This window comes from Scomber japonicus, chromosome 19, assembly GCF_027409825.1.
Source record: "Scomber japonicus isolate fScoJap1 chromosome 19, fScoJap1.pri, whole genome shotgun sequence".
Taxonomy (NCBI): Eukaryota; Metazoa; Chordata; class Actinopteri; order Scombriformes; family Scombridae; genus Scomber; species Scomber japonicus.
The window spans coordinates 33,151,956-33,177,086 of record NC_070596.1 but is presented as its reverse complement, the minus strand read 5'-3'; the positions used below and the strand labels follow the sequence as shown (position 1 = coordinate 33,177,086).

The following is a 25,131-nucleotide window of genomic DNA, read 5'->3' as shown; positions in this document are numbered from 1 at the left end:
AGATGGATGGATGGATGGATGGGTGGATGGATGATGGATGATGGATGGATGATGGATGATGGATGGATGATGGATGGATGGTGGATGGATGGATGGATGGTGGATGGATGATGGATGGATGATGGATGGATGGTGGATGGATGGATGGATGATGGATGGATGATAGATGGATGGATGGATGATAGATGGATGGGTGGATGGATGATGGATGGGTGGATGGATGATGGATGATGGATGGATGATGGATGATGGATGGATGATGGATGGATGGATGGATGATGGATGGATGGTGGATGGATGATGGATGGATGATGGATGATGGATAGATGGTGGATGGATGGTGGATGGATGGTGGATGGATGGATGGATGGTGGATGATGGATGGATGATGATGGAGCAGCAGTGGGCCCCAGAGACGCAGCATGCAGGCCCACCGGTGTGCGGATACGCTGCCCGTCAACCACTGCCCCGGTAAACAGCTCCAGCTACGGGCAAATAGCAAAGACCTCAACGGCGGACCAGGCGGAGGATGATGGCTTACCCAAGGAAACATCACAACGGCTGGGAGGGCGGACGAAGGCTGCAGCAGAAACGGGTCACCAGTCGTCTTAGAGTCCATGCCACTGGATCCTGACCCGATCTGTCAAGGTCTGTGTGGTGGCGGTATGTGCACCTGTCTCCCCACATTAAACACATTCACGCACAGGCGCCTTCTTCAAGGGAATCCACCTAACATCCCGGGTTAAGTCCTGTGGCGACCAGTAAGTGGCGACGGGGGCCGGATTGTGAAGTCTGGAAGCCCTTAGTCACAAGCTGGCACATCAGGCGGTGGATGCCAGATGATCGCTGGACTCTTGGACCGAGCCCTTCGGTAGCTACATCCACGACAGAGCAGCCCTTCTTAGGACCCACTCTGCTCACCCTTGACAGGGAAGGGGCTAGAAAAGGTGCCCTAAAAATAACCTGCCTCAAACCTCCCTTCTGGATTACCGCGTTCAGAGGGATCACCAATTTGCGGTCAGAAACACAAAACTATGAATTTTGGAGCCTGGAATGTGCGCACACTGATGGACGCTGCAACCAGTGACAGGCCAGAGAGGAGAACCGCCATCATTGCTAGAGAACTGAGGAGATGCCGGATTGACATAGCTGCTCTCTCAGAAACTCGACGGGCTGAGGAAGGCCATCTGAAGGAGGAGAAGGGTGGCTACACTTTCTTCTGGAAAGGGAAAGCAGCAGATGAGCTCAGGATCCATGGGGTTGGGTTTGCCATTAGGAACCAACTGATCAGTCACCTCTCTGAACTCCCTGTGGGAATCAGCGAGCGTCTGATGACTCGCCGTCTGGTGCTTGCCAACAACCAGATGGCAACAGTCGTGAGTGCCTATGCACCTACCCTTGTTTCCGATGAGGAAATGAAAGAGACTTTCTATGCCTGTCTGGATGAGACACTGTCAAAAATCCCCAAGGAGTGGGGTAGAGCACCCGCCCCATGTGTAGAGGCTACAGTCGCTGCAGGCGACCCCGGTTCGAAAGACAGGAAAAGGCTCCAGCACGACCACGAGCACTACCCACAACCCACAACCACTGTCCCATGTCAACACTGCACCTAAATATGTGGGTCACGGATCGGCCTCTATGCCCACCTGGAGACCCACAAGTAGACGACCCCATGCAGAAGACAGTCATACTCGTTTCGAGTGACCGCCGATGATGATGATGGGATGTGTGTGTGTGTGTGTGTGTGTGTGTGTGTGTGTGTGTGTGTGTGTGTGTGTGTGTGAAGTGAATATATAAATATATATTTAACATGTAGATTATTATACTCAACTCAACTTTATTTATAAAGCACTTTAAAACAACCACAGCTGAAACAAAGTGCTGAACAACACAGGAACATAAAACTATTAACAGGAAAAAAATACTAAAATAATTATTTTATTGTTTTTAAAACAAATTAAAAACAATAAAACAATAATTTAAAAAAACAAATAAACAAACCATAAAACAGTAAAACAGGAGCAGAGTCTCATGCACGGCTGAAAGTAAAATAAAAATAGGTTTTAACATGTAGATTGATGCTTTTGCCACCCACAGACAGACAGTCTGCTTCCTGTCTCAGTGTGGTTGGTGAGCAGCTTCCTGTCTGACTGAACATATTAAACCGTGAAGAAGAAGAGCTTCCTGTCTGACTGAACATATTAAACCGTGAAGAAGAAGAGCTTCCTGTCTGACTGAACATATTAAACCGTGAAGAAGAAGAAGAGATGAACCAGTGAGCTGCTCATGGATCAGCTGGTGTTGGTGTTGGTGCTGCTGTGGAGCTCAGGTAGGATTTAATCATTCATTAACAGTCTGTGACCTTTTACACTTTAGAAAAGGCTTTATACTTTATATATTTATATATATATATATATATATATACATATATATATAAATATGTATATAAATATATATATATATATATATATTTATATATCTGGCAAATTTTGACTTAAAGTTACTTTTATCCAACCAGCAGGTAGTTTGACAGGAAGTGAGACAGACCGTAACCCAGGAGACGATCAGACGTACCAGAGACATCAATGTGGAAAAAATATTTCTCAGCTTTTATTTACACTTGAACAAAAAGTGGAACGTCCAAAATGATTCATACCCTTCTCAATACTCAATAGAAAAGCCTTTATTGGTTTTTACAGCATCAAACGCTTCCTATAACTGCTGACCAGGTTTTTGCTCATTCATCTTTAGCGATGAGCTCCAACTCTTCCAGGGTGGAGGGTCTCCTCTCCACCACCCTGATCTTTAGCTCCCTCCACAGATTCTCAGTTGGATCCCAGTCAGGACTCTGGCTGCCGGGCCGCTGCAGTCAGGGCTCTGTTGGGCCACTGCAGTCAGGGCTCTGGCTGGGTGGCCGGGCCGCTGCAGTCAGGGCTCTGGCTGGGTGGCTGCAGTCAGGACTCTGGCTGGGTGGCTGCAGTCAGGACTCTGGCTGGGTGGCCGGGCCGCTGCAGTCAGGGCTCTGGCTGGGTGGCTGCAGTCAGGACTCTGGCTGGGTGGCCGGGCCGCTGCAGTCAGGGCTCTGGCTGGGTGGCTGCAGTCAGGACTCTGGCTGGGTGGCCGGGCCGCTGCAGTCAGGGCTCTGGCTGGGCCGCTGCAGTCAGGACTCTGCTGGGCCGCTGCAGTCAGGACTCTGGCTGGGTGGCCGGGCCGCTGCAGTCAGGACTCTGGCCGGGTGGCTGCAGTCAGGACTCTGGCTGGGTGGCTGCAGTCAGGGCTCTGGCTGGGTGGCTGCAGTCAGGACTCTGGCTGGGTGGCTGCAGTCAGGACTCTGGCTGGGTGGCTGCAGTCAGGACTCTGGCTGGGTGGCCGGGCCGCTGCAGTCAGGACTCTGGCCGGGTGGCTGCAGTCAGGACTCTGACCGGGCCGCTGCAGTCAGGACTCTGGCTGCCGGGCCGCTGCAGAACCTTCATGTTTATGTCTGCTAAACATTTCTTTGTGTGTTTTGGGTCGTTGTCGTGTTGAAATGTCCACTGGTGCCCAAGACCGAGTCCCTCTGCAGACCGCCTCAGAGTCTTCATGTATTGCTCTTTTTTCATGCTGCCGTTTACTGTGATTAGGTTCCCTGGTCCACTGGCTGACAAACACCCCCAAAGCATCAGGGTTAGGGTCTGACAGGGGGGACGGGGTTCTTAGGGTTAGGGTTAGACAGTGGGGTTAGGGTCTTAGGGTTAGGGTCTGACAGAGGGGACGGGGTTTGGGGGTTTGGGTCTGGGTCTTAGGGTTAGGGTCTGACAGAGGGGACGGGGTTCTTAGGGTTAGGGTCTGACGGTGGGGACGGGGTTCTTAGGGTTTGGGTTAGACAGTGGGGACGGGGTTTGGGGGTTTGGGTCTGGGTCTTAGGGTTAGGGTCTGACAGGGGGGACGGGGTTTGGGGGTCTGGGGGAATTAATACTAATTAATATTCTGGTTTATTGATGTTGATGTTTGTGATTCTCCTCAGAACTCCAGACTGAAGGAAGATCAGGTAAAGATTCTCTAACTGGTGGCTCTCTTCCTGTTCAGATCTCCATGGTGATGTGAGGCTGGTGGGAGGAGCGGGTCGCTGTGCAGGAGCTCTGCAGGTGAAGGTGGGGGGTGCAGAGTGGAGGCAGATGGGAGGAATCTTCTCCTACTGGACCCTCCAGTCAGCAGCTGTGGCTTGTGAGCAGCTCGGTTGTGGCTCCGCTGTTTCAACAGGACTCAGGAAACTTGGCTCAAACACACCTGTGTGGAGGTTCGTCTCTGGATGTGTTCAGTCTGGATCTGCACTGAGCGAGTGTGTCAGACCCAAGCCTTGGTCTTCCTCTGATGTTCTGGAGGTCACCTGCTCAGGTACGTCTATGACTTCTCTAGTTTCTGTCTGACATCCTGAACGGTCCAGATCCTTACAACCATGTAGTTGTTGTGGTGGTTTATAGTGTTCAGTTTGGCTCTAAGTCATGATTATTATTATTTGGTAAGGGGGGGGGGGGGGGGGGGGGGGGTTGTTCTTTAAAACCGTGAGAATCTTTTCATCAAAGGATCAAAGATTTCATGCTACAGAGAGTCACTGTCAGTAAGTTGGTTTTGTGTGAAATGTTCTGTCTCACCACAGTTTCCACTTCCGCAGATCAGATTCTTCCTCTTTATGTCTTCACTCTGCAGCTGATTAACAGATTCTCTCCTCTCAACCCCAACCGGTCCAGGCAGACGTTCTCCCACTCTGAGTCTGGTTCTGAGGGTTCTTCCTGTTAAAAGATGTTCTCCCACTCTGAGTCTGGTTCTGAGGGTTCTTCCTGTTAAAAGATGTTCTCCCACTCTGAGTCTGGTTCTGAGGGTTCTTCCTGTTAAAAGATGTTCTCCCACTCTGAGTCTGGTTCTGAGGGTTCTTCCTGTTAAAAGATGTTCTCCCACTCTGAGTCTGGTTCTGAGGGTTCTTCCTGTTAAAAGATGTTCTCCCACTCTGAGTCTGGTTCTGAGGGTTCTTCCTGTTAAAAGATGTTCTCCCACTCTGAGTCTGGTTCTGAGGGTTCTTCCTGTTAAAAGATGTTCTCCCACTCTGAGTCTGGTTCTGAGGGTTAGGGCTCTATGTGGAAAGAGCCTTCACATGACTCTGTTGGGATTTGGAGCTTTATAAATAAAGATTGATTGATTGATTGATCATCGTCAGATCCACGGCTCAGCGGTTATACAGGTGTGAATGTGGACGGTGTCAGGAGGAACAGAGAGACTTTATTAAGCCATCGTGACCTCTAATACCAAACATTTAAAAGGGAAGTGAAACCAAAACCAGTCAGCCTTTAGTTGAGTCCTGGACAGATGGCTGTGGGAGCTGGTAGGGTTTGGTATCAGCGGTGGATGAGACGCTGCAGACTGAGGAGGTGAAAATCTTCCTCTTCTGCAGGGTTAGCTGCTTTGAAACACTTTTGACTGTAACTATTAACTCTCTCAGACCTTCCACCTCTCAGAGAGAAGACCAGACATTAAACCAAGACCAGCTCTGCTAATCTCACACGCTCATACCGATAAACAAACGGACCGGTTCTAACATGTTAGGAGCTTTTCCGGTTCAGGGCCTTCAGGGTTTCATGCAGTCTGATGCTGGCTGGATGATGGACAGCAGCACAGATGAAGGAGACAGAGAAAACACTGACTTCCTGTGTTTGTTTGACCCTCAACAGCTGAGAGGAAACTGTCATCAGCAGGTTCATGAAGTGTTTCTGTCTCTCCAGACTCTGTCAGGCTGGTGAATGGGACTAGTCTGTGTTCAGGCAGACTGGAGGTGAAGTCTGAGCAGTCGTGGTCCTCAGTGTGTGAAGCTGACTTTGACCAGCAGGATGCAGAGGTGGTCTGTAGGGAGCTTGGCTGTGGGGCTCCTTCAGTCCTCCAGGGGGCGCTCTATGGAGAAGTGGAGGCTCCAATGTGGACCAAAGAGTTCCAGTGTGGAGGCCATGAGTCTGCTCTCCTGGACTGTAGAAGATCAGACTCAGCTAGAAGAACCTGCTCACCTGGTAAAGCTGTTGGACTCACCTGCTCAGGTAGGGGGGGGTGGGGGGGTGGGAGGGGGGGTCTGGTCTGTTCTAATGAAACTCACTTTATTATTTTACTGATGACTCTTTATTTATTTATTTATTTGAATGAATTTGAACAATGTCATGGATTGGTCCAGAGTCCAAACAAACAATAGAGAAATAAAGAAATGTCAAAAAAACTTGTTGGTGCATTTAAGCTCCACCAGAGGGCAGCAGAGAGAACAGTTTGGGCCTGGGAGAGAACAGGCTGAGAACAGAAACAGCTGATCGGACTCATTCAGTGAACCTTTGTCTCGTTGTGTTATCTGAACATCTTTACAGTTCTAATCAGCAATGTGTGTGTGTGTGTGTGTGTGTGTGTGTGTGTGACCTCTGATGACTCACTGTGACCTCTGACCTCTGATGACTCACTGTGACCTCTGACCTCTGATGACTCACTGTGACCTCTGACCCCTGATGACTCACTGTGTGTGCAGACCCAGCCTCCGCCCGGTTGGTGGGAGACCTCGGGGGGGAACTCGGGGGGGAACTCGGGGGCTGCAGCGGCGTCCTGGAGATGAACGTGAACAGCAGCTGGAGACGAGTGTACGACTCCGACTGGAGCCTGAAGGCAGCGGCTGAAACCTGCAGGAAGCTGAGGTGCGGTAATGCCGTGGCAACAGGAAGTAGTCGGTCCCCGTCCGTCGATATGTGGTGGATCAGCTCCGAGTGTGTCCGGGCTGGATCCGACCTGAGGGAGTGTGTCCGAGCCGGGCCTTGGACTTCCTCTTCAGTCCTGGAGATCAGCTGCTTGGGTGAGACCATCATCATCATCATCATCATCATCAGAGAGTCTGTGGCTCAGTGTTCGTTCCACTAACGTCGTCATTTATTGATCTGTTTTATTTTATTATTAAATGAAAGTCTAAATGTAATAAAGTGTGAAGAGATGCTTTAAAGGTTCTCTTCATTATACAGATGAATGAATCCTTTATCAGCTGTTACTTCCTGTTGCTTCCTGTTGCTTCCTGTTACTCCCTGTTACTTCCTGTTGCTTCCTGTTGCTTCCTGTTACTCCCTGTTACTTCCTGTTGCTTCCTGTTGCTTCCTGTTACTTCCTGTTACTTCCTGTTACTTCCTGTTACTTCCTGTTGCTTCCTGTTGCTTCCTGTTGCTTCCTGTTACTTCCTGTTGCTTCCTGTTGCTTCCTGTTGCTTCCTGTTACTTCCTGTTGCTTCCTGGTCAGATGTGAAGTGTGTCTGTATGTGACAGAGACTCACATGTGGTTCACTTCCTGGTTCACTTCCTGGTTCATTCTCATTGGCTCAGACATGTTTGTCTTGTTTTTATTGGTTGACGTGTCGATACGTTTCCGTCCTCGTGCTCTGGTTGTAATTTAGTCGTCGTCTCGTTTCTGACCAGCAGGAGGCGCCTGTGATGCGTTATCTGCTGGATGTCACATGATGTCATTTCCTGTTTTCACAGATGAGCTGTTCCCTCAGCCAATCATCTCTGTGCGGTCCTCCGTAGACGGGGTCTCCGGGGCCCAGCAGCAGGGCTTCCAGCTGTCCAGAGGCTCCAGCTTCTCCATCAGCTGCTCCGCCCAGCCTCGCTACGTAGGAGGCTCCTTCCAGCTCAGATTCACCTCCTCCAACACCATCCACAGCTACACCCAGCCAGCTGTCAATCACTCTGCTGACTTCCTGTTTCCTGCTGCAGAGCCCGCCCACCAAGGAAGCTACAGCTGTGTTTACAGCGTCTCCGTCTCCTCTCAGAACTTCTCCATCAGCAGTCAGCTGCTGTCTCTCACTGTCTCAGGTCAGTCCTTATAAACACACATCAGCTGTCATCACTTCTTCACTTTATTGAGTGAGAACTACTTCCTGTCTGTTCAGGTGCAGCTTGGTCCAGACTGCCGGTCCTGCTGTGGGTCCTGGTGCTGGTCCTGCTGCCCATCGTCAGCGGCCTGATCCTCTACAGGAAGGTACTGACCCACATGAAGCTCAGCATGTTTCTGTCAGACAGGACTGATGCTGTAAGTCAGCTGTGTGTGTCATGTGTGTGCAGGCCAGCAGGGGGCAGCAGCAGAGCCTGCAGCCAGAGGTGGAGCTGCAGGACTATCAGCCAGCAGCAGGATCAGCTGAGTCTGAGCACAGCGGAGACTTCCAGTTATTTTGTGATTAAATTAAAGTTACATCTGTAAAAAGACTTCATGTTGAATAATAATAATAATAATGTTTGTGATGTTTATTAAAGCTGAATGATGCTTCTGAGTTATTGTTTTGTAAATGGAGTCTCAGTACTAATGAAGCCCACTAACCAACTACCCTAACTACCCTAACCCTAACTACCCTAACTACCCTAACTACCCTAACTACCCTAACCCTCACTAACCAACTGACTAACCAACCAACCAACCGACCGACCGACTCACTGACTAACTAACTAACCATGCGTGGAACCAACCGGGTATCCGGGGGGGCCCGGGACCCCTCGTGCCCCCCAGGTGATTGACAGGTGACTGTACGTGTGTGTGTGTTGTAAGGCTAGTCAGAGACGAGCGTGACGGCAGAATGAACGTCTTCCAGGACATTTATCTCCAGTTTTATATCCTGATGAATAATTATCACACAGAAGCAGAACTACAATGATTCCACATAAACATTTTAAACATCAGCTGATAACGACGGCTTTAATTAACCCAACGCTCAGATTTATGAAGTTTATGTTATAATTACTGTTGTGTTTCTACACACAAACGTTGTGGTCGTTGTTGTGTTTGATCTTAACACAATAATACTTGTATGAGTCGGGACACCCTCATCAACCCACCCATTCAAAACATGTCTAGTTCCGCCCCTGTAACCAAGCAACAGCTTCCGGTCCTGCTGATTGATATATATATATATATATATATATATATATATATATATATATATATATATATATATATATATATATATATATAATATGTTTATTATTCTTATTTCTAATGTTTCAGACTTCAGTATTAAATCTGCAGAAAGCATCCAATCACAGTCCAGCTTTTATATATATTCAGATTTTTACTGTTTATAAATAAAGTTTTATGTTTCTGAAAAAATAAAAACCCTCATGACACAATCACGTGACGTGCCCGCAGCATGACGTAGGGTCAGCTGACTGCAGAGGAAGCAGTGACGTAGAGTCAGCTGACTGCAGAGGAAGCAGCAGGATCCCGTCGACCTTCAGCTCCGTGCATCTCTCCGGTGTTTGCTCCGTTTCTGATCCGACATGGCGAGCCAGTCCCAGGGCATCCAGCAGCTGCTGCAGGCGGAGAAGAGAGCCGCGGAGAAGGTGGCCGAGGCCCGCAAACGTGAGTAGGAGAGGCGGCCTGAAGGCCCGAGCAGGCCCGCTGCTGCTGCCGGAGGAGCCAAACACTTTTACCTTCAGCTGAGCTTCAAACAGCTGCTTCCGGTTTGTGCTGAAAGATAAAAGCTTCAGTAGAGTTAGAGTTAGCTCCTAATGCTCAGCTAGCTTCAGCTGGTCACACATCTGGAAACAGCTGTCTGAAGGATCTGAACGGGATCAGCTGTGTGTGTGTGTGTGTGTGTGTGTGTGTGTGTGTGTGTGTGTGTGTGTGTGTGTGTGTGTGTGTGTGTGTGTGTGTTTCCATAGATATGTAAAGTTTAGATGTTTGGTGCCGTTATGAAACATTAGTAGAAGCTTGAGTTCAGGTCACATGATCAGTTCAGGTCACGTGACGCGCTGCCATGTTGCTGTGAGTCACTGAGCATTATGGGATGGCAGCGTGAGAGGAGCAGACAGGTGATTGGTTGAGCTGGAGGTTCTTCCAGAGACAGGTTAGTTAAACTCAGAGTAAATTAATCCTGACGAGGGAAACTCTGAGACAGTCACCATGGTAACGGAGTTTCTAGCTGTCAGTCACCATGGTAACAGAGTTTCTAGCTGTCAGTCACCATGGTAACGGAGTTTCTAGCTGTCAGTCACCATGGTAACGGAGTTTCTAGCTGTCAGTCACCATGGTAACGGAGTTTCTAGCTGTTAGTCACCATGGTAACGGAGTTTCTAGCTGTCAGTCACCATGGTAACGGAGTTTCTAGCATGGAGGAGGAATACTTTATGTAGTAGTAAGAAGTAGTATTAGTAGTACTACTAACAGCAGTGATGGTTGTAGTACTTTATGGAGTAGTAGTATTTTAGTAGTAGTAGTAGTATTAGTAGTATTTTAGTAGTAGTATTAGTAGTAGTAGTATTTTAGTAGTAGTAGTAGTATTTTAGTAGTAGTAGTAGTATTTTAGTAGTAGTAGTATTAGTAGTATTTTAGTAGTAGTAGTAGTAGTAGTAGTATTTTAGTAGTAGTAGTAGTATTATAGTAGTAGTAGTAGTAGTAGTAGTAGTATTTTAGTAGTATTTTAGTAGTAGTAGTAGTAGTAGTAGTATTTTAGTAGTATTTTAGTAGTAGTATTTTAGTAGTAGTAGTAGTAGTAGTAGTACTAGTAGTATTTTTAGTATTTGTGTGTCAGTGAGTCTTTTGGAGATGAAATGATTTAAAACTCTGCAGATGTTTTTATTACATGCTGTAATTATTCCTCCTGTTCATTAAATTACGCTACGCTATATTTATATATATATTTATATATTTACATTTATTTTGATGTATTGATGTATTAATGTATTGATATATTAATGTGTTGCTGTGTTGATATATTTATTGATGTATTAATGTATTTATTGATGTATGTATTGATGTGTTGCTGCAGGTATTAATGTATTGATGTGTTGATGTATTTATTGATGTGTTGATTAATGTATTGATGTATTGATGTATTGATGTATGTGTTGCTGTGTTGCTGCAGGTAAGAACCGTCGTCTGAAGCAGGCGAAGGAAGAAGCTCAGGCTGAGATTGAACAGTATCGACTACAGAGAGAGAAAGAGTTCAAGACTAAAGAGGCTGCTGTGAGTACTATTACTATTTACTACTACTATATAATATATTATGTTATACTCACTACTATTATAATATTACTATTATATTATATAGTAGTATATTATATTATACTATACTCACTACTACTATATATTATATTATGTTATATTATATTATATTATACTCACTACTACTATATAATATATTATATTATTATATTATAGTACTATATAGACTATTACTGTATAAATACTTTAATGTTTGTATCTAATCATGCGCCCCCCCCCCACCAGGCTCTGGGTTCCCATGGCAACAGTGCGGTTGAGGTGGACCGTGACACGGCTGAGCGGATGGGTCGTATCCAGGCCAGTTACCGTGGTAACCGGGAGGCGGTGCTAGGCGACCTGCTGCGGCACGTCTGCGACATCAAGCCGGAGTTTCACGCTAACTACCGCGTGGCCGGCTGAGGGGGCGGGGCCACGGAGCAGACGTGGGCGGGGCCAACGGGGAGGCGTGGACGTTAGCATCGTTAGCATCGTTAGCATCGTTAGCCGCTAACAGAAACGATGTAACGTCGTTACTGTGTTGATGTTTACTGAATATTTATATTTATCACGATTAATTAATTTGTCGTCTTTTTGTTTTTTTGTTGTTTATTTTGTTAGTCCTCCAAACTATTTCCTTAACCTAACAAAATAAAAGTCTTCGCTGTTGAAATTCAAATTACTGAAAGCTGATTGGCTGTTTGTCCCCTGGCTTTTATTGTGAAAGTCCATTTCCACAGTGCTGTTCTGTTGTTTCCTGTGTGACCATGTGACTTCCTGTCTGTGATGTAATGAGAAAGAAAATATTAAAGTGTTGATTGGATGAAACTGTGTGACGCTGTTCTGTGATTGGTTGAAGGCTGCAGGGCGGAGCATCAGTGTTGTTGCTATGGTTACCTGCACAGTGGGGGGGGGGGGGGGAGTCATGAACAGTCGAGGCTTGTTTTAAATAGTTTGGTAATAATAATAATTAAAGTGTTAAACATCATTTCCTGTGTTTTGTTTTGTTCCCTCCTTCCACCAATCAGATCCTCCCTAGCTTCCATCCTGTCGTCGTGTGGTTACCAGCTAACGCCGCATTACCCATGTCGCTAGCTTCCATCCTGTCGTCATGGTTACCAGCTAACGCCGCATTACCCATGTTGCTAGCTTCCATCCTGTCGTCATGGTTACCAGCTAACGCCGCATTACCCATGTTGCTAGCTTCCATCCTGTCGTCATGGTTACCAGCTAACGCCGCATTACCCATGTCGCTAGCTTCCATCCTGTCGTCATGGTTACCAGCTAACGCCGCATTACCCATGTCGCTAGCTTCCATCCTGTCGTCATGGTTACCAGCTAACGCCGCATTACCCATGTCGCTAGCTTCCATCCTGTCGTCATGGTTACCAGCTAACGCCACATTACCCATGTCGCTAGCTTCCATCCTGTCGTCATGGTTACCAGCTAACGCCACATTACCCATGTCGCTAGCTTCCATCCTGTCGTCATGGTTACCAGCTAACGCCACATTACCCATGTCGCTAGCTTCCATCCTGTCGTCATGGTTACCAGCTAACGCCACATTACCCATGTCGCTAGCTTCCATCCTGTCGTCATGGTTACCAGCTAACGCCACATTATCCATATTGGGTTTGTTTCCTTCGTAACTCGCACGGTTGAGAACTTCAGCTCTCAGCGGTGCGTCCGCTCAGTCCGCCAACTTGGCCGGCCTAGAAAGGTTTTAACAGGAAGTCCCCAATGTCCTGCGGGGGGGGGCAGGAAGCTGCTGGGTGGGGTGGGGTGGGGGGGCAGGAAGCTACTGAAGGGGGCAGGAAGCTGCTGGGTGGGGGGGGGCAGGAAGTCTGTTTGAAGGTTTAAAACAAAGTAAAGATGAAGCTGCTGTTAGAGGATTAATGTGGATGTTATATTAATATGAATACTAATAATTACTATATTTATATATTTATATATTTAAGTATTTATATTATTAATATGATATAATAATATGAATAAAGACATAAAGCTCAGAGAGTGCTTATGATGAATAAAGACATGAACTCAGTGACTCTGGTCATAAATCAGCTGATATCAGACTGTAAACGTTACATCATCTAAACATGAGTCGTTATGAAGGTTTAATAACTAACTGTGATATGAGATAAATTAACTATTAACCAGCAAGTCCTTCATTATGGAAACTCATGAATCCAAACATATAGAAGAAAGAAGTGATTTTATTTTGTAGAATAGAGAAAGAGAGAGAAGCCCCACTGAGCTGTGACTTTACTTTGTTAACAGGAAGCTGACTCAATACTTTATTTATCTTTCCTAAAAACAATAAACAACAAGACTTAAATGTAATTTGGACAGTAATGAATGTGCATGTTGTAAAACACTTCATGTTTTCCTGTTTTATATATATATATATATATATATATGTATATATATATATATATATATATATATATATATATATATATATATATATATATATATATATATATATATATATATATATATATAGTGTATGTTATAATAATATGAGTGTGACCTACAGTAGTGTTAGATTCAGTTGCATAAAGGACAGAAAGCTTTAATATAATATAAATAACTTTGTTAAATATTTTCTGCACAAATGTAAAATATCAAAAGCTCCACATTCAACCTTTATTTTGAAAGAGCTCTGTGAATGTTTATCAGCTCTTACTTTCATGGATGTATTTTATGTTCCTCTTCTTGTTATATTTATATATATATATATTTATATATTTATATATTTATATATTAATGTATTTATATATTTATATATTTAGTGTGTGACCGCTGCGCTCTGTTTGTTATTTAATGAGATTTTTTTACTTTCTATTAAAAACAAATCAAAACAGAAATAAACCTTTGCTCGCGCTCATCAGCTGACTGTGTACGTGGCTCCACTAAGCCCCGCCCCCGCATCGCCTCCTGATTGGCTGACTCTGCCCCCCTCACTGTAAGCCCCTCCTCTTCGTGCTGCGTATAGACGTCATGACGCAGGACGCGGAAGTTGCGGGCAGCAGACGGCGGTGAGGAGACAGCTTCTTCTTCTGCGGATTTATTTTAGTTTGACCCGAAAACGAGAAAAGAGGTGAGTGTGTGTCAGTGTGTAGTAGTGTGTAGTAGTGTGTATGTGTGTATTAGTATTAGTGTGTGTTAGTGAGTGTGTTGGTGTGTGTATGTGTTGCACTTTACGGTTCTCTTTTAGTTTTTAATTTTCCCCACTGGGAACGTGTGTGTGTGTGTGTGTGTGTGTGTGTGTGTGTGTGTGTGTGTGTGTGTGTGTGTGTGTGTGTGTGTGTGTGTGTGTGTGTGTGTGTGTGTGTCTATTATTGTCTCTGTGTGTGTGTGTGTTTGTGTGTATTATTGTGTGTGTGTTGTGTGTGTGTGTGTGTATATTATTGTGTGTGTGTGTGTGTGTGTGTGTGTGTGTGTGTGTGTGTGTATTATTGTCTCTGGGTGTGTGTGTGTGTGTGTGTGTGTGTGTGGCAGAAAGAGCTAAAAGCAGCAGAGGTCACACACACACCAAACTTCAGCGGTAAATCTGATGGTTTAATGTTTTGTTGCTGCCGCTGGTTTCCGGTTGTGTGGGGGTCGAACCTGTGACTCTCGGCTCGGACCGGTTCCGGTAGTGAACTCGGCTCGGACCGGTTCCGGTAGTGGACTCGGCTCGTATAGAAACCACGTGCAGCGTTCTGACTCCCGGTAACCGGCCCGTTAATCTCCTGCAGCGTGAAGGTGATCCGGTTCAGATGCGCTGCAGGTGGGGGGGTTAAAGTCAGCCGCGTGCACGTGAGTGCGAGTAGTGCACGCGCAGAGTGAAGTCTGGCGAGGCTCGTGGGAAAGAGTTTCACTTCCTCATGAATTAAATATCAGAAAACCTGCTGAGGACAAAGAGCTGCTGTGAGGCTGCCAATCAGATATCAATATTTATTTATACAGCAGTGACGTGTTTCCGGTTTGATCTGATCCACTGTAAACATGTTATTGATCCTTCACTGATTATTAATCAATAATTATTATAATATAGAACTATATTGATCAGACAGCTGCAGGTGAGACACGTGATGTCACTGTGATGTCATCACAGGTGAACGGGGACACACGGTGAAGACGTGTCGTACAGGTCAAAGGTCAGGGTCAGGGTGTTCCTGCTCTCTGATTGGACGATAAGACGTGTTCAGCAGCAGGTGTGAACAGGTTCAAGATCAATAACCGATCGTCACGTGTCTCACAATCAGTCAATAGATCAATACAGCGTCGGGTTCAGGTCCAACCGGCGGAGACTCACAGGGTTTATATAATAATGATATAGAGTCAGGGGTCAGGGGTCAGAGGTCAGGGGTCAGCAGGTTTTAAACATCAACGAGCAGAAAGTTAAATATTGATCATTTATCTTAAAGCAGCCAAACTGAGGAAACAGCGGTTGCCGCCGGCGACGGCTGACCCGTCCAGACCTCGTTAATCAGCTGTGATCTAATTGGCTGATGGCAGACGCCACCGAGCCGCGCTCTGATTGGCTCCCTGCCTCCCATAGCCCCGGGGCCTGAGAGCCAATCGGATTACGGCGGGGCGTCTGGTCGGTGATGGATGTCAGAGCATTACCATGGTTACGGCTGTGACGTGAGGCCGTTACCATGGTTACAGCTGTGACGTGAGGCTGTTACCATGGTTACAGCTGTGACGTGAGGCTGTTACCATGGTTACGGCTGCGACGTGAGGCCGTTACCATGGTTACGGCTGCGACGTGAGGCTGAGGTGGAGTCAGCGGACGAGATCAATAGGAGCGTATCGGTCAGGTGATCGATCAGCACGTTGATCAATAACGAAGCTTTAATTTAACTTGAAAGGTTTTTTTATTGTTCATTTTTATTATTTTCTGAACCGTCCAATCAGAGGATTGTGTTTGTTTTTAATAACTCTGTCTCCCTCTCTCTGATTGGCTGTTCTGTCTCCCTCTCTCTGATTGGCTGTTGCCCGGCAGCCATGAACCACAGCGCTATGGCGATGGACCACAGCGCCATGGACCACAGCCACCACCATCACGCCACCATGGCTCCGCCCACCGCTGGCGGCCATGTCCACGGAGCCGGGGCCAGCGACACAATGCATGATGGGAAGTGTGGCGGACACGGCGGCATGGTAACGTAGCATTAGCATTAGCATTAGCATCATCATCATGACTTGGAACGGCCGCTTACAGAAAGGAGCTAACATGCTATCGCTGCTGTCGTTGCCTAGGCGATGAGCTTCTACTTCGGATACAGTAACGTGGAGCTGCTGTTCACCGGACTGCTCATCAACTCCCCCGGAGGTCTGTGCACGTTCACACGTTCACACGTTCATACGTTCACACCTTCACACATACACATGTTCACACGCTCACACGCTCACACGCTCATACGTTCACACGCTCACACGCTCACACGTTCACACGTTCACACGCTCACACACACACGTTCACACGCTCACACCTTCACACGTTCACACGCTCACACATTCACACGCTCACACGCTCACACGTTCACACGCTCACACATTCACACGCTCACACGTTCACACGTTCACACGTTCACACGTTCACACGCTCACACATTCACACGCTCACACGCTCACACGTTCACACGCTCACACATTCACACGCTCACACGTTCACACGCTCACACGTTCATACGTTCACACGCTCACACGCTCACACGTTCACACGCTCACACATTCACACGCTCACACGTTCACACGCTCACACGTTCATACGTTCACACGCTCACACGCTCACACGTTCATACGTTCACATGTTCACACGCTCACACGTTCATACGCTCACACGCTCACACATTCACACATTCACACATTCACACATTCACATTTCACTGTTTCATAGCTCAGCGTTTAACCCCTCCCTCCTTCCTCCTCTCGTCCAATCAGAGATGGTGGGGGCGTGTATCGGGGTGTTCCTATTGGCCGTCCTGTACGAGGGGATGAAGATCGGCCGCGAGGCGCTGCTGCGTCGCAGTCAGGTCAACGTGCGCTACAACTCGATGCCGCTGCCCGGCGCCGACGGCACCGTGCTCATGGAGACGCACAAGACCGTCGGGTAGGTAGTCATGTGTTCATCAGTCATGTGATCATCAGTCATGTGTTCATCAGTCATGTGTTCATCAGTCATGTGTTCATCAGTCATGTGATCATCAGTCATGTGTTCATCAGTCATGTGTTCATCAGTCATGTGATCATCAGTCATGTGATCATCAGTCATGTGATCATCAGTCATCAGTCATGTGTTCATCAGTCATGTGATCATCAGTCATGTGTTCATCAGTCATGTGTTCATCAGTCATCAGTCATGTGATCATCAGTCATGTGATCATCAGTCATGTGATCATCAGTCATGTGATCATCAGTCATGTGTTCATCAGTCATGTGATCATCAGTCATGTGATCATCAGTCATGTGTTCATCAGTCATGTGATCATCAGTCATGTGATCATCAGTCATGTGATCATCAGTCATGTGATCATCAGTCATGTGTTCATCAGTCATGTGATCATCAGTCATGTGTTCATCAGTCATGTGATCATCAGTCATGTGATCATCAGTCATGTGATCATCAGTCATGTGTTCATCAGTCATGTGATCATCAGTCATGTGTTCATCAGTCATGTGTTCATCAGTCATGTGATCATCAGTCATGTGTTCATCAGTCATGTGTTCATCAGTCATGTGATCATCAGTCATCAGTCATGTGATCATCAGTCATGTGATCATCAGTCATGTGATCATCAGTCATGTGATCATACATGTCATGTGATCATCAGTCATGTGATCATCAGTCATGTGTTCATCAGTCATGTGATCATCAGTCATGTGATCATACATGTCATGTGTTCATCAGTTTAATGACTGACAGTCAGGGTTTGGAGGAGGCGGAGACTCCTGTTGCACTTAAGTCCCGCCTCTCAGGACCCTCTATCAGGTAACTCAGAGTTCTGGTTCTGGTTCTGGTTTTGGTCCTGGTTCTGGTTCTGGTTCTGGTTCTGGTTCTGATCCTGGTTCTGGTTCTGGTTCTGGTCCTGGTTCTGGTTCTGGTTCTGGTTCTGGTCCTGGTTCTGGTTCTGGTTCTGGTCCTGATCCTGGTTCTGGTTCTGGTCCTGATCTTGGTTCTGGTTCTGGTTCTGGTCCTGATCCTGGTTCTGGTCCTGATCCTGGTTCTGGTTCTGGGTCTTTCTGCATCTCATCCTCTCTGAAGCAGCAGCAGTCAGTAGGGCTGGTACAGAGTCTACAGAGAGTCTACAGAGGTAGTTAGAGTCTACAGAGGTAGTCAGAGTCTACAGAGGTAGTTAGAGAGTCTACAGAGGTAGTTAGAGTCTACAGAGGTAGTTAGAGAGTCTACAGGGGTAGTTAGAGTCTACAGAGGTAGTTAGAGAGTCTACAGAGGTAGTTAGAGAGTCTACAGAGGTAGTTAGAGAGTCTACAGAGGTAGTTAGAGTCTACAGAGGTAGTCAGAGTCTACAGAGGTAGTTAGAGAGTCTACAGAGGTAGTTAGAGTCTACAGAGGTAGTTAGAGTCTACAGAGGTAGTTAGAGAGTCTACAGAGGTAGTTAGAGAGTCTACAGAGGTAGTTAGAGAGTCTACAGAGGTAGTTAGAGTCTACAGAGGTAGTTAGAGAGTCTACAGAGGTAGTTAGAGTCTACAGAGGTAGTTAGAGTCTACAGAGGTAGTTAGAGAGTCTACAGAGGTAGTTAGAGTCTACAGAGGTAGTTAGAGTCTACAGAGGTAGTTAGAGAGTCTACAGAGGTAGTTAGAGTCTACAGAGGTAGTTAGAGAGTCTACAGAGGTAGTTAGAGAGTCTACAGAGGTAGTTAGAGTCTACAGGGGTAGTTAGAGTCTACAGAGGTAGTTAGAGTCTACAGAGGTAGTTAGAGAGTCTACAGAGGTAGTTAGAGAGTCTACAGAGGTAGTTAGAGAGTCTACAGAGGTAGTTAGAGAGTCTACAGAGGTAGTTAGAGAGTCTACAGAGGTAGTTAGAGTCTACAGAGGTAGTTAGAGTCTACAGAGGTAGTTAGAGTCTACAGAGGTAGTTAGAGAGTCTACAGAGGTAGTTAGAGTCTACAGAGGTAGTTAGAGTCTACAGAGGTAGTTAGAGAGTCTACAGAGGTAGTTAGAGTCTACAGAGGTAGTTAGAGTCTACAGAGGTAGTTAGAGTCTACAGAGGTAGTTAGAGTCTACAGAGGTAGTTAGAGAGTCTACAGAGGTAGTTAGAGTCTACAGAGGTAGTTAGAGAGTCTACAGAGGTAGTTAGAGAGTCTACAGAGGTAGTTAGAGTCTACAGGGGTAGTTAGAGTCTACAGAGGTAGTTAGAGTCTACAGAGGTAGTTAGAGAGTCTACAGAGGTAGTTAGAGAGTCTACAGAGGTAGTTAGAGAGTCTACAGAGGTAGTTAGAGAGTCTACAGAGGTAGTCAGAGTCTACAGAGGTAGTTAGAGAGTCTACAGAGGTAGTTAGAGAGTCTACAGAGGTAGTTAGAGAGTCTACAGAGGTAGTTAGAGTCTACAGAGGTAGTTAGAGAGTCTACAGAGGTAGTTAGAGTCTACAGAGGTAGTTAGAGAGTCTACAGAGGTAGTTAGAGTCTACAGAGGTAGTTAGAGAGTCTACAGAGGTAGTTAGAGTCTACAGAGGTAGTTAGAGTCTACAGAGGTAGTTAGAGTCTACAGAGGTAGTTAGAGAGTCTACAGAGGTAGTTAGAGTCTACAGAGGTAGTTAGAGTCTACAGAGGTAGTTAGAGTCTACAGAGGTAGTTAGAGAGTCTACAGAGGTAGTTAGAGAGTCTACAGAGGTAGTTAGAGTCTACAGAGGTAGTTAGAGTCTACAGAGGTAGTTAGAGTCTACAGAGGTAGTTAGAGTCTACAGAGGTAGTTAGAGTCTACAGAGGTAGTTAGAGAGTCTACAGAGGTAGTTAGAGAGTCTACAGAGGTAGTTAGAGAGTCTACAGAGGTAGTTAGAGTCTACAGAGGTAGTTAGAGAGTCTACAGAGGTAGTTAGAGTCTACAGAGGTAGTTAGAGTCTACAGAGGTAGTTAGAGAGTCTACAGAGGTAGTTAGAGTCTACAGAGGTAGTTAGAGAGTCTACAGAGGTAGTTAGAGTCTACAGAGGTAGTTAGAGAGTCTACAGAGGTAGTTAGAGTCTACAGAGGTAGTTAGAGTCTACAGAGGTAGTTAGAGAGTCTACAGAGGTAGTTAGAGTCTACAGAGGTAGTTAGAGTCTACAGAGGTAGTTAGAGAGTCTACAGAGGTAGTTAGAGTCTACAGAGGTAGTTAGAGAGTCTACAGAGGTAGTTAGAGAGTCTACAGAGGTAGTTAGAGTCTACAGGGGTAGTTAGAGTCTACAGAGGTAGTTAGAGTCTACAGAGGTAGTTAGAGAGTCTACAGAGGTAGTTAGAGAGTCTACAGAGGTAGTTAGAGAGTCTACAGAGGTAGTTAGAGTCTACAGAGGTAGTTAGAGGGTCTACAGAGGTAGTTAGAGTCTACAGAGGTAGTTAGAGTCTACAGAGGTAGTTAGAGAGTCTACAGAGGTAGTTAGAGAGTCTACAGAGGTAGTTAGAGAGTCTACAGAGGTAGTTAGAGAGTCTACAGAGGTAGTTAGAGTCTACAGAGGTAGTTAGAGTCTACAGAGGTAGTTAGAGAGTCTACAGAGGTAGTTAGAGTCTACAGAGGTAGTTAGAGAGTCTACAGAGGTAGTTAGAGTCTACAGAGGTAGTTAGAGAGTCTACAGAGGTAGTTAGAGTCTACAGAGGTAGTTAGAGAGTCTACAGAGGTAGTTAGAGAGTCTACAGAGGTAGTTAGAGAGTCTACAGAGGTAGTTAGAGTCTACAGAGGTAGTTAGAGTCTACAGAGGTAGTTAGAGAGTCTACAGAGGTAGTTAGAGTCTACAGAGGTAGTTAGAGAGTCTACAGAGGTAGTTAGAGAGTCTACAGAGGTAGTTAGAGTCTACAGAGGTAGTTAGAGAGTCTACAGAGGTAGTTAGAGAGTCTACAGAGGTAGTTAGAGAGTCTACAGAGGTAGTTAGAGAGTCTACAGAGGTAGTTAGAGTCTACAGAGGTAGTTAGAGAGTCTACAGAGGTAGTTAGAGTCTACAGAGGTAGTTAGAGAGTCTACAGAGGTAGTTAGAGAGTCTACAGAGGTAGTTAGAGAGTCTACAGAGGTAGTTAGAGTCTACAGAGGTAGTTAGAGAGTCTACAGAGGTAGTTAGAGTCTACAGAGGTAGTTAGAGAGTTTACAGAGGTAGTTAGAGAGTCTACAGAGGTAGTTAGGGTCTACAGAGGTAGTTAGAGAGTCTACAGAGGTAGTTAGAGAGTCTACAGAGGTAGTTAGAGTCTACAGAGGTAGTTAGAGTGTCTACAGAGGTAGTTAGAGTCTACAGAGGTAGTTAGAGTCTACAGAGGTAGTTAGAGAGTCTACAGAGGTAGTTAGAGAGTCTACAGAGGTAGTTAGAGTCTACAGAGGTAGTTAGAGAGTCTACAGAGGTAGTTAGAGTCTACAGAGGTAGTTAGAGTCTACAGAGGTAGTTAGAGAGTCTACAGAGGTAGTTAGAGTCTACAGAGGTAGTTAGAGAGTCTACAGAGGTAGTTAGAGTCTACAGAGGTAGTTAGAGTCTACAGAGGTAGTTAGAGAGTCTACAGAGGTAGTTAGAGAGTCTACAGAGGTAGTTAGAGTCTACAGAGGTAGTTAGAGAGTCTACAGAGGTATCGTCCAGCCCTGGTAGACTGTCAGTAACTGGTTACAGAGCTCTTCTGTGTGGAAGTCCAGAGCAGCTAATGATGCTAACAATGTTAACAATGCTAAGTGTATTACATTTTCCTGGATTAGGTTTAAGCTAACATGCTAATGTGAAAAACAAGATGCTAACTGGGATGAAATAATCGTTATTAACATAAAGCTAATAAACAATGCTGCTGCTAGCAATAAATATTTTAACTAATGCTAACGCTGCTGCTAATGCTACATCCATTAATCTAACTCAAGATCATAAATGTAATAAAACATCTACCAGAAATGCCAACAGTGCTAGCTAACAGTATATATAGAGTAACATTAGCTTCTAACAGTGAGTGTGTTTATTACTATATTTATTTTTATACCACAGAAAAGTGTGTTGTTAACCACCCTGCCAAATTTGAATGATTAAAAAAATCAAAAATATATGAAATTAGGCTTCAAAGTTGTGTAAAAATCAGCCTCTGAAGCCCCGCCCCCTTCCAAGTGACACCTGTCAATCAAAATCATCACCGCTACCTGAAGCATGGACGCTAGCTTTCTGCTGCTAACTCAGCTAACTGTAGTAGTTGTAGTGGTAGATGTAGTAACAGTAACTCTCCACTATTTTATTTTCCTATTATTTACTGTTTTTTTATTTGAAGCATTTTATTTTGAAGGGTGCTTCTTATTTGTATTATTAGTGATGCTATCAGCAGTTCATCATTATCTTTATTGCTCATGCTAACACTGCTAATGAGAATAAAGTTGATGCTAACAGTCATGCTGACTCGCTCTTCTTCTCCTCTCAGACAGCGGATGCTAAGCCCCGCCCACTTCCTGCAGACCCTGCTGCACATCTTTCAGGTGGTCGTCAGCTACTTCCTGATGCTCGTCTTCATGACCTACAACGGCTACCTCTGCATCGCCGTGGCAGCCGGCGCCGGCATGGGCTACTTCCTGTTCAGCTGGCGGAAGGCCGTGGTCGTCGACATCACGGAGCACTGCCATTAGCCTGTTAGCTCGTGTGCTAGTTAGCTTTCCTGTCGTGAGGTTTGATTATTGCTGATCACAATCGATGAACGCTAGCTGACGTGCTAACGTATCGGCGCGCGAGACACTAAACTACAAACAGCTGTTACTCGGTAACCATGGTAACGCCTCGTACACTAACGACTGTAGTTAGCTAGAAAAACGACTTATCGCACTCGTTGTTTTCTGCCACAAACATCTTTTTTTTCTTCTTTTTTTTCGGGGAGGCGGGAAAACTTCTCCAGCTGGACGAGCCGACCAATCACAGCTCGACCACTTCAGACGTCTGATTGGCCAAATCACCTCGTTCTATCTTTTTATTTTTTATTTTCTTCGTTAGTGCCATGACAACTGGAAGGTTAGCGCTATATGTAGCTTACATTCACGTATTATTGTAGTTAGCATCGTTAGCGGTTCAAGAGGAGCAACCAATCAGAAAATAGGCAGTATAATTTATTAGCGAATAGATGTTTTATTAACTTTTTTTTAGATTTAAGTGAAAATATAAAAATATATCTTTTTTTTTTTTTTTTTGTCTTTTTTTGAAACTATAACGTTAACGTGAAACCAGCTCACATTTTTATCCTTGATTACGTCATCGTTCACAGTAGCCAATCAGAGCTCAGATACTTAAAGGTTTACATCATGTTTTTGTTTTGTGATTATTTCCCCGCTTTTATTTTGAAATTCAAAACATCGTACACCTGCCGACATTTTGAGCTCCAGAAACACGAGAAGAAGATTATTAACGACGCGTTTGGTTTTAATCTTCTTTACGACGCGTTTCTGGACCTTTTTTTGTTTTTTGGGTTTTTTTGTTAAATTTTGCGATCAATCGTGTTTAGCTACACCGTCGTCCTTAACGAGACACCTGCTGCCTTAACGAGGCTCAACGTGCTGCTGCTGACTGGAGGCCAGTGATTCACTTTAACCCTCATCATACTGTTCAGCCTCCACGAGGGTCCGAGGGTCCGAGGGTCCGAGGGTTAGAGGGTCCGAGGCTCCGAGTCTTTCATGTTTCTGTTCAATGATTCAAACACTCGACAACAACAGCTGAAACATTTCCCGTCTCTGTCCCGTGACGATCATTCATCCTCATCTCTGGCTAAAGGAAGCGTTTCCAGGTTGGAGCGTGAGCCGTATGTGAGGGTTAAACTAACGAAGCTCATTTCCAGGAACGACGCGGGTTCTAGCGTCTCTGTTCTCATGAAATGACTTTAAATGTGATTTTCTTTGTTTTGGTCTTTTCTGGTATTTTTTCGCACTTTCTGGACCAATCAGGTGCAGGACGGACGGCGTGCTGAGGAGCTGGTGGCAGAAGCTGCACGTTCGTCTTCATGTTGAAACGATTAAAAACTGTGTGAAGGATTTTATTAAAAGTGTCAAATGTTTTAATTGTTGTCAAAAATGCTGGAAAATAAAAAACCAATAAAGTTTATGAAGAAACTCCTCGTCAGTTTGTCTGTTAGAGTACCAGTACTACAGTATAGTACTAGTACTATACTGTAGTACCAGTACTACAGTATAGTACTACAGTATAGTACTAGTACTATACTGTAGTACCAGTACTACAGTATAGTACTAGTACTATACTGTAGTACTGGTACTTTACTGTAGTACTATACTGTAGTACTAGTACTTTACTGTAGTACTTTACTGTAGTACTAGTACTTTACTGTAGTACTAGTACTTTACTGTAGTACTTTACTGTAGTACCAGTACTATACTGTAGTACTATACTGTAGTACCAGTACTACAGTATAGTACTACAGTATAGTACTAGTACTATACTGTAGTACCAGTACTACAGTATAGTACTAGTACTATACTGTAGTACTGGTACTTTACTGTAGTACTATACTGTAGTACTAGTACTTTACTGTAGTACTAGTACTTTACTGTAGTACTTTACTGTAGTACTAGTACTATACTGTAGTACTATACTGTAGTACCAGTACTACAGTATAGTACTACAGTATAGTACTAGTACTATACTGTAGTACCAGTACTACAGTATAGTACTAGTACTATACTGTAGTACTGGTACTTTACTGTAGTACTATACTGTAGTACTAGTACTTTACTGTAGTACTTTACTGTAGTACTAGTACTTTACTGTAGTACTAGTACTTTACTGTAGTACTTTACTGTAGTACTAGTACTCTACTGTAGTACTAGTACTTTACTGTAGTACTCTACTGTAGTACTAGTACTTTACTGTAGTACTAGTACTTTACTGTAGTACTATACTGTAGTACTAGTACTATACTGTAGTACTAGTACTCTACTGTAGTACTTTACTCTACTGTAGTACTACTACTTTACTGTAGTAC

The 25,131-nt window shown here is 45.1% G+C and overlaps 3 protein-coding genes across 3 annotated transcripts; all 3 read left to right on the top strand.

Annotated features, from left to right (window-relative positions):
• Window positions 1-5,851: 5,851 nt before the first annotated feature.
• On the top strand, window positions 5,852-8,216 carry LOC128379980 (uncharacterized). The gene is made up of 5 exons (XM_053339619.1): window positions 5,852-6,059; window positions 6,530-6,847; window positions 7,518-7,850; window positions 7,934-8,016; window positions 8,100-8,216. Exons 1-5 carry the CDS (start codon window positions 5,942-5,944, stop codon window positions 8,214-8,216), a joined length of 969 nt encoding a protein of 322 aa, XP_053195594.1. The 5' UTR covers window positions 5,852-5,941.
• Window positions 8,217-9,213: 997 nt separating this feature from the next.
• atp6v1g1 (ATPase H+ transporting V1 subunit G1) lies at window positions 9,214-11,854 on the top strand. The gene is made up of 3 exons (XM_053340133.1): window positions 9,214-9,387; window positions 10,892-10,992; window positions 11,257-11,854. The coding sequence occupies exons 1-3, from the start codon at window positions 9,306-9,308 to the stop codon at window positions 11,428-11,430; spliced, it is 357 nt and encodes a 118-aa protein (XP_053196108.1). The 5' UTR covers window positions 9,214-9,305; the 3' UTR covers window positions 11,431-11,854.
• Window positions 11,855-14,024: 2,170 nt separating this feature from the next.
• Window positions 14,025-24,244, top strand: slc31a1 (solute carrier family 31 member 1). Its single transcript, XM_053340131.1, has 5 exons — window positions 14,025-14,110; window positions 16,004-16,161; window positions 16,261-16,333; window positions 16,945-17,113; window positions 22,579-24,244. Exons 2-5 carry the CDS (start codon window positions 16,006-16,008, stop codon window positions 22,778-22,780), a joined length of 600 nt encoding a protein of 199 aa, XP_053196106.1. The 5' UTR covers window positions 14,025-14,110; window positions 16,004-16,005; the 3' UTR covers window positions 22,781-24,244.
• Window positions 24,245-25,131: the final 887 nt, after the last annotated feature.

Bases quoted from the DNA above. Each gene is read 5' to 3' on its own strand.
- LOC128379980 (XM_053339619.1), top strand. From the start codon at position 5,942: ATGTGGACCAAAGAGTTCCAGTGTGGAGGCCATGAGTCTGCTCTCCTG. The intron at 6,060-6,529 runs GTAGGGGGGGGT...CTGTGTGTGCAG, and splicing joins TGTTGGACTCACCTGCTCAG to ACCCAGCCTCCGCCCGGTTG. The intron at 8,017-8,099 runs GTACTGACCCAC...ATGTGTGTGCAG, and splicing joins GCCTGATCCTCTACAGGAAG to GCCAGCAGGGGGCAGCAGCA.
- slc31a1 (XM_053340131.1), top strand. From the start codon at position 16,006: ATGAACCACAGCGCTATGGCGATGGACCACAGCGCCATGGACCACAGC. The intron at 16,162-16,260 runs GTAACGTAGCAT...GTCGTTGCCTAG, and splicing joins GTGGCGGACACGGCGGCATG to GCGATGAGCTTCTACTTCGG. The intron at 16,334-16,944 runs GTCTGTGCACGT...TCGTCCAATCAG, and splicing joins GCTCATCAACTCCCCCGGAG to AGATGGTGGGGGCGTGTATC.
- atp6v1g1 (XM_053340133.1), top strand. From the start codon at position 9,306: ATGGCGAGCCAGTCCCAGGGCATCCAGCAGCTGCTGCAGGCGGAGAAG. The intron at 9,388-10,891 runs GTGAGTAGGAGA...GTGTTGCTGCAG, and splicing joins GGTGGCCGAGGCCCGCAAAC to GTAAGAACCGTCGTCTGAAG. The intron at 10,993-11,256 runs GTGAGTACTATT...CCCCCCCACCAG, and splicing joins TCAAGACTAAAGAGGCTGCT to GCTCTGGGTTCCCATGGCAA.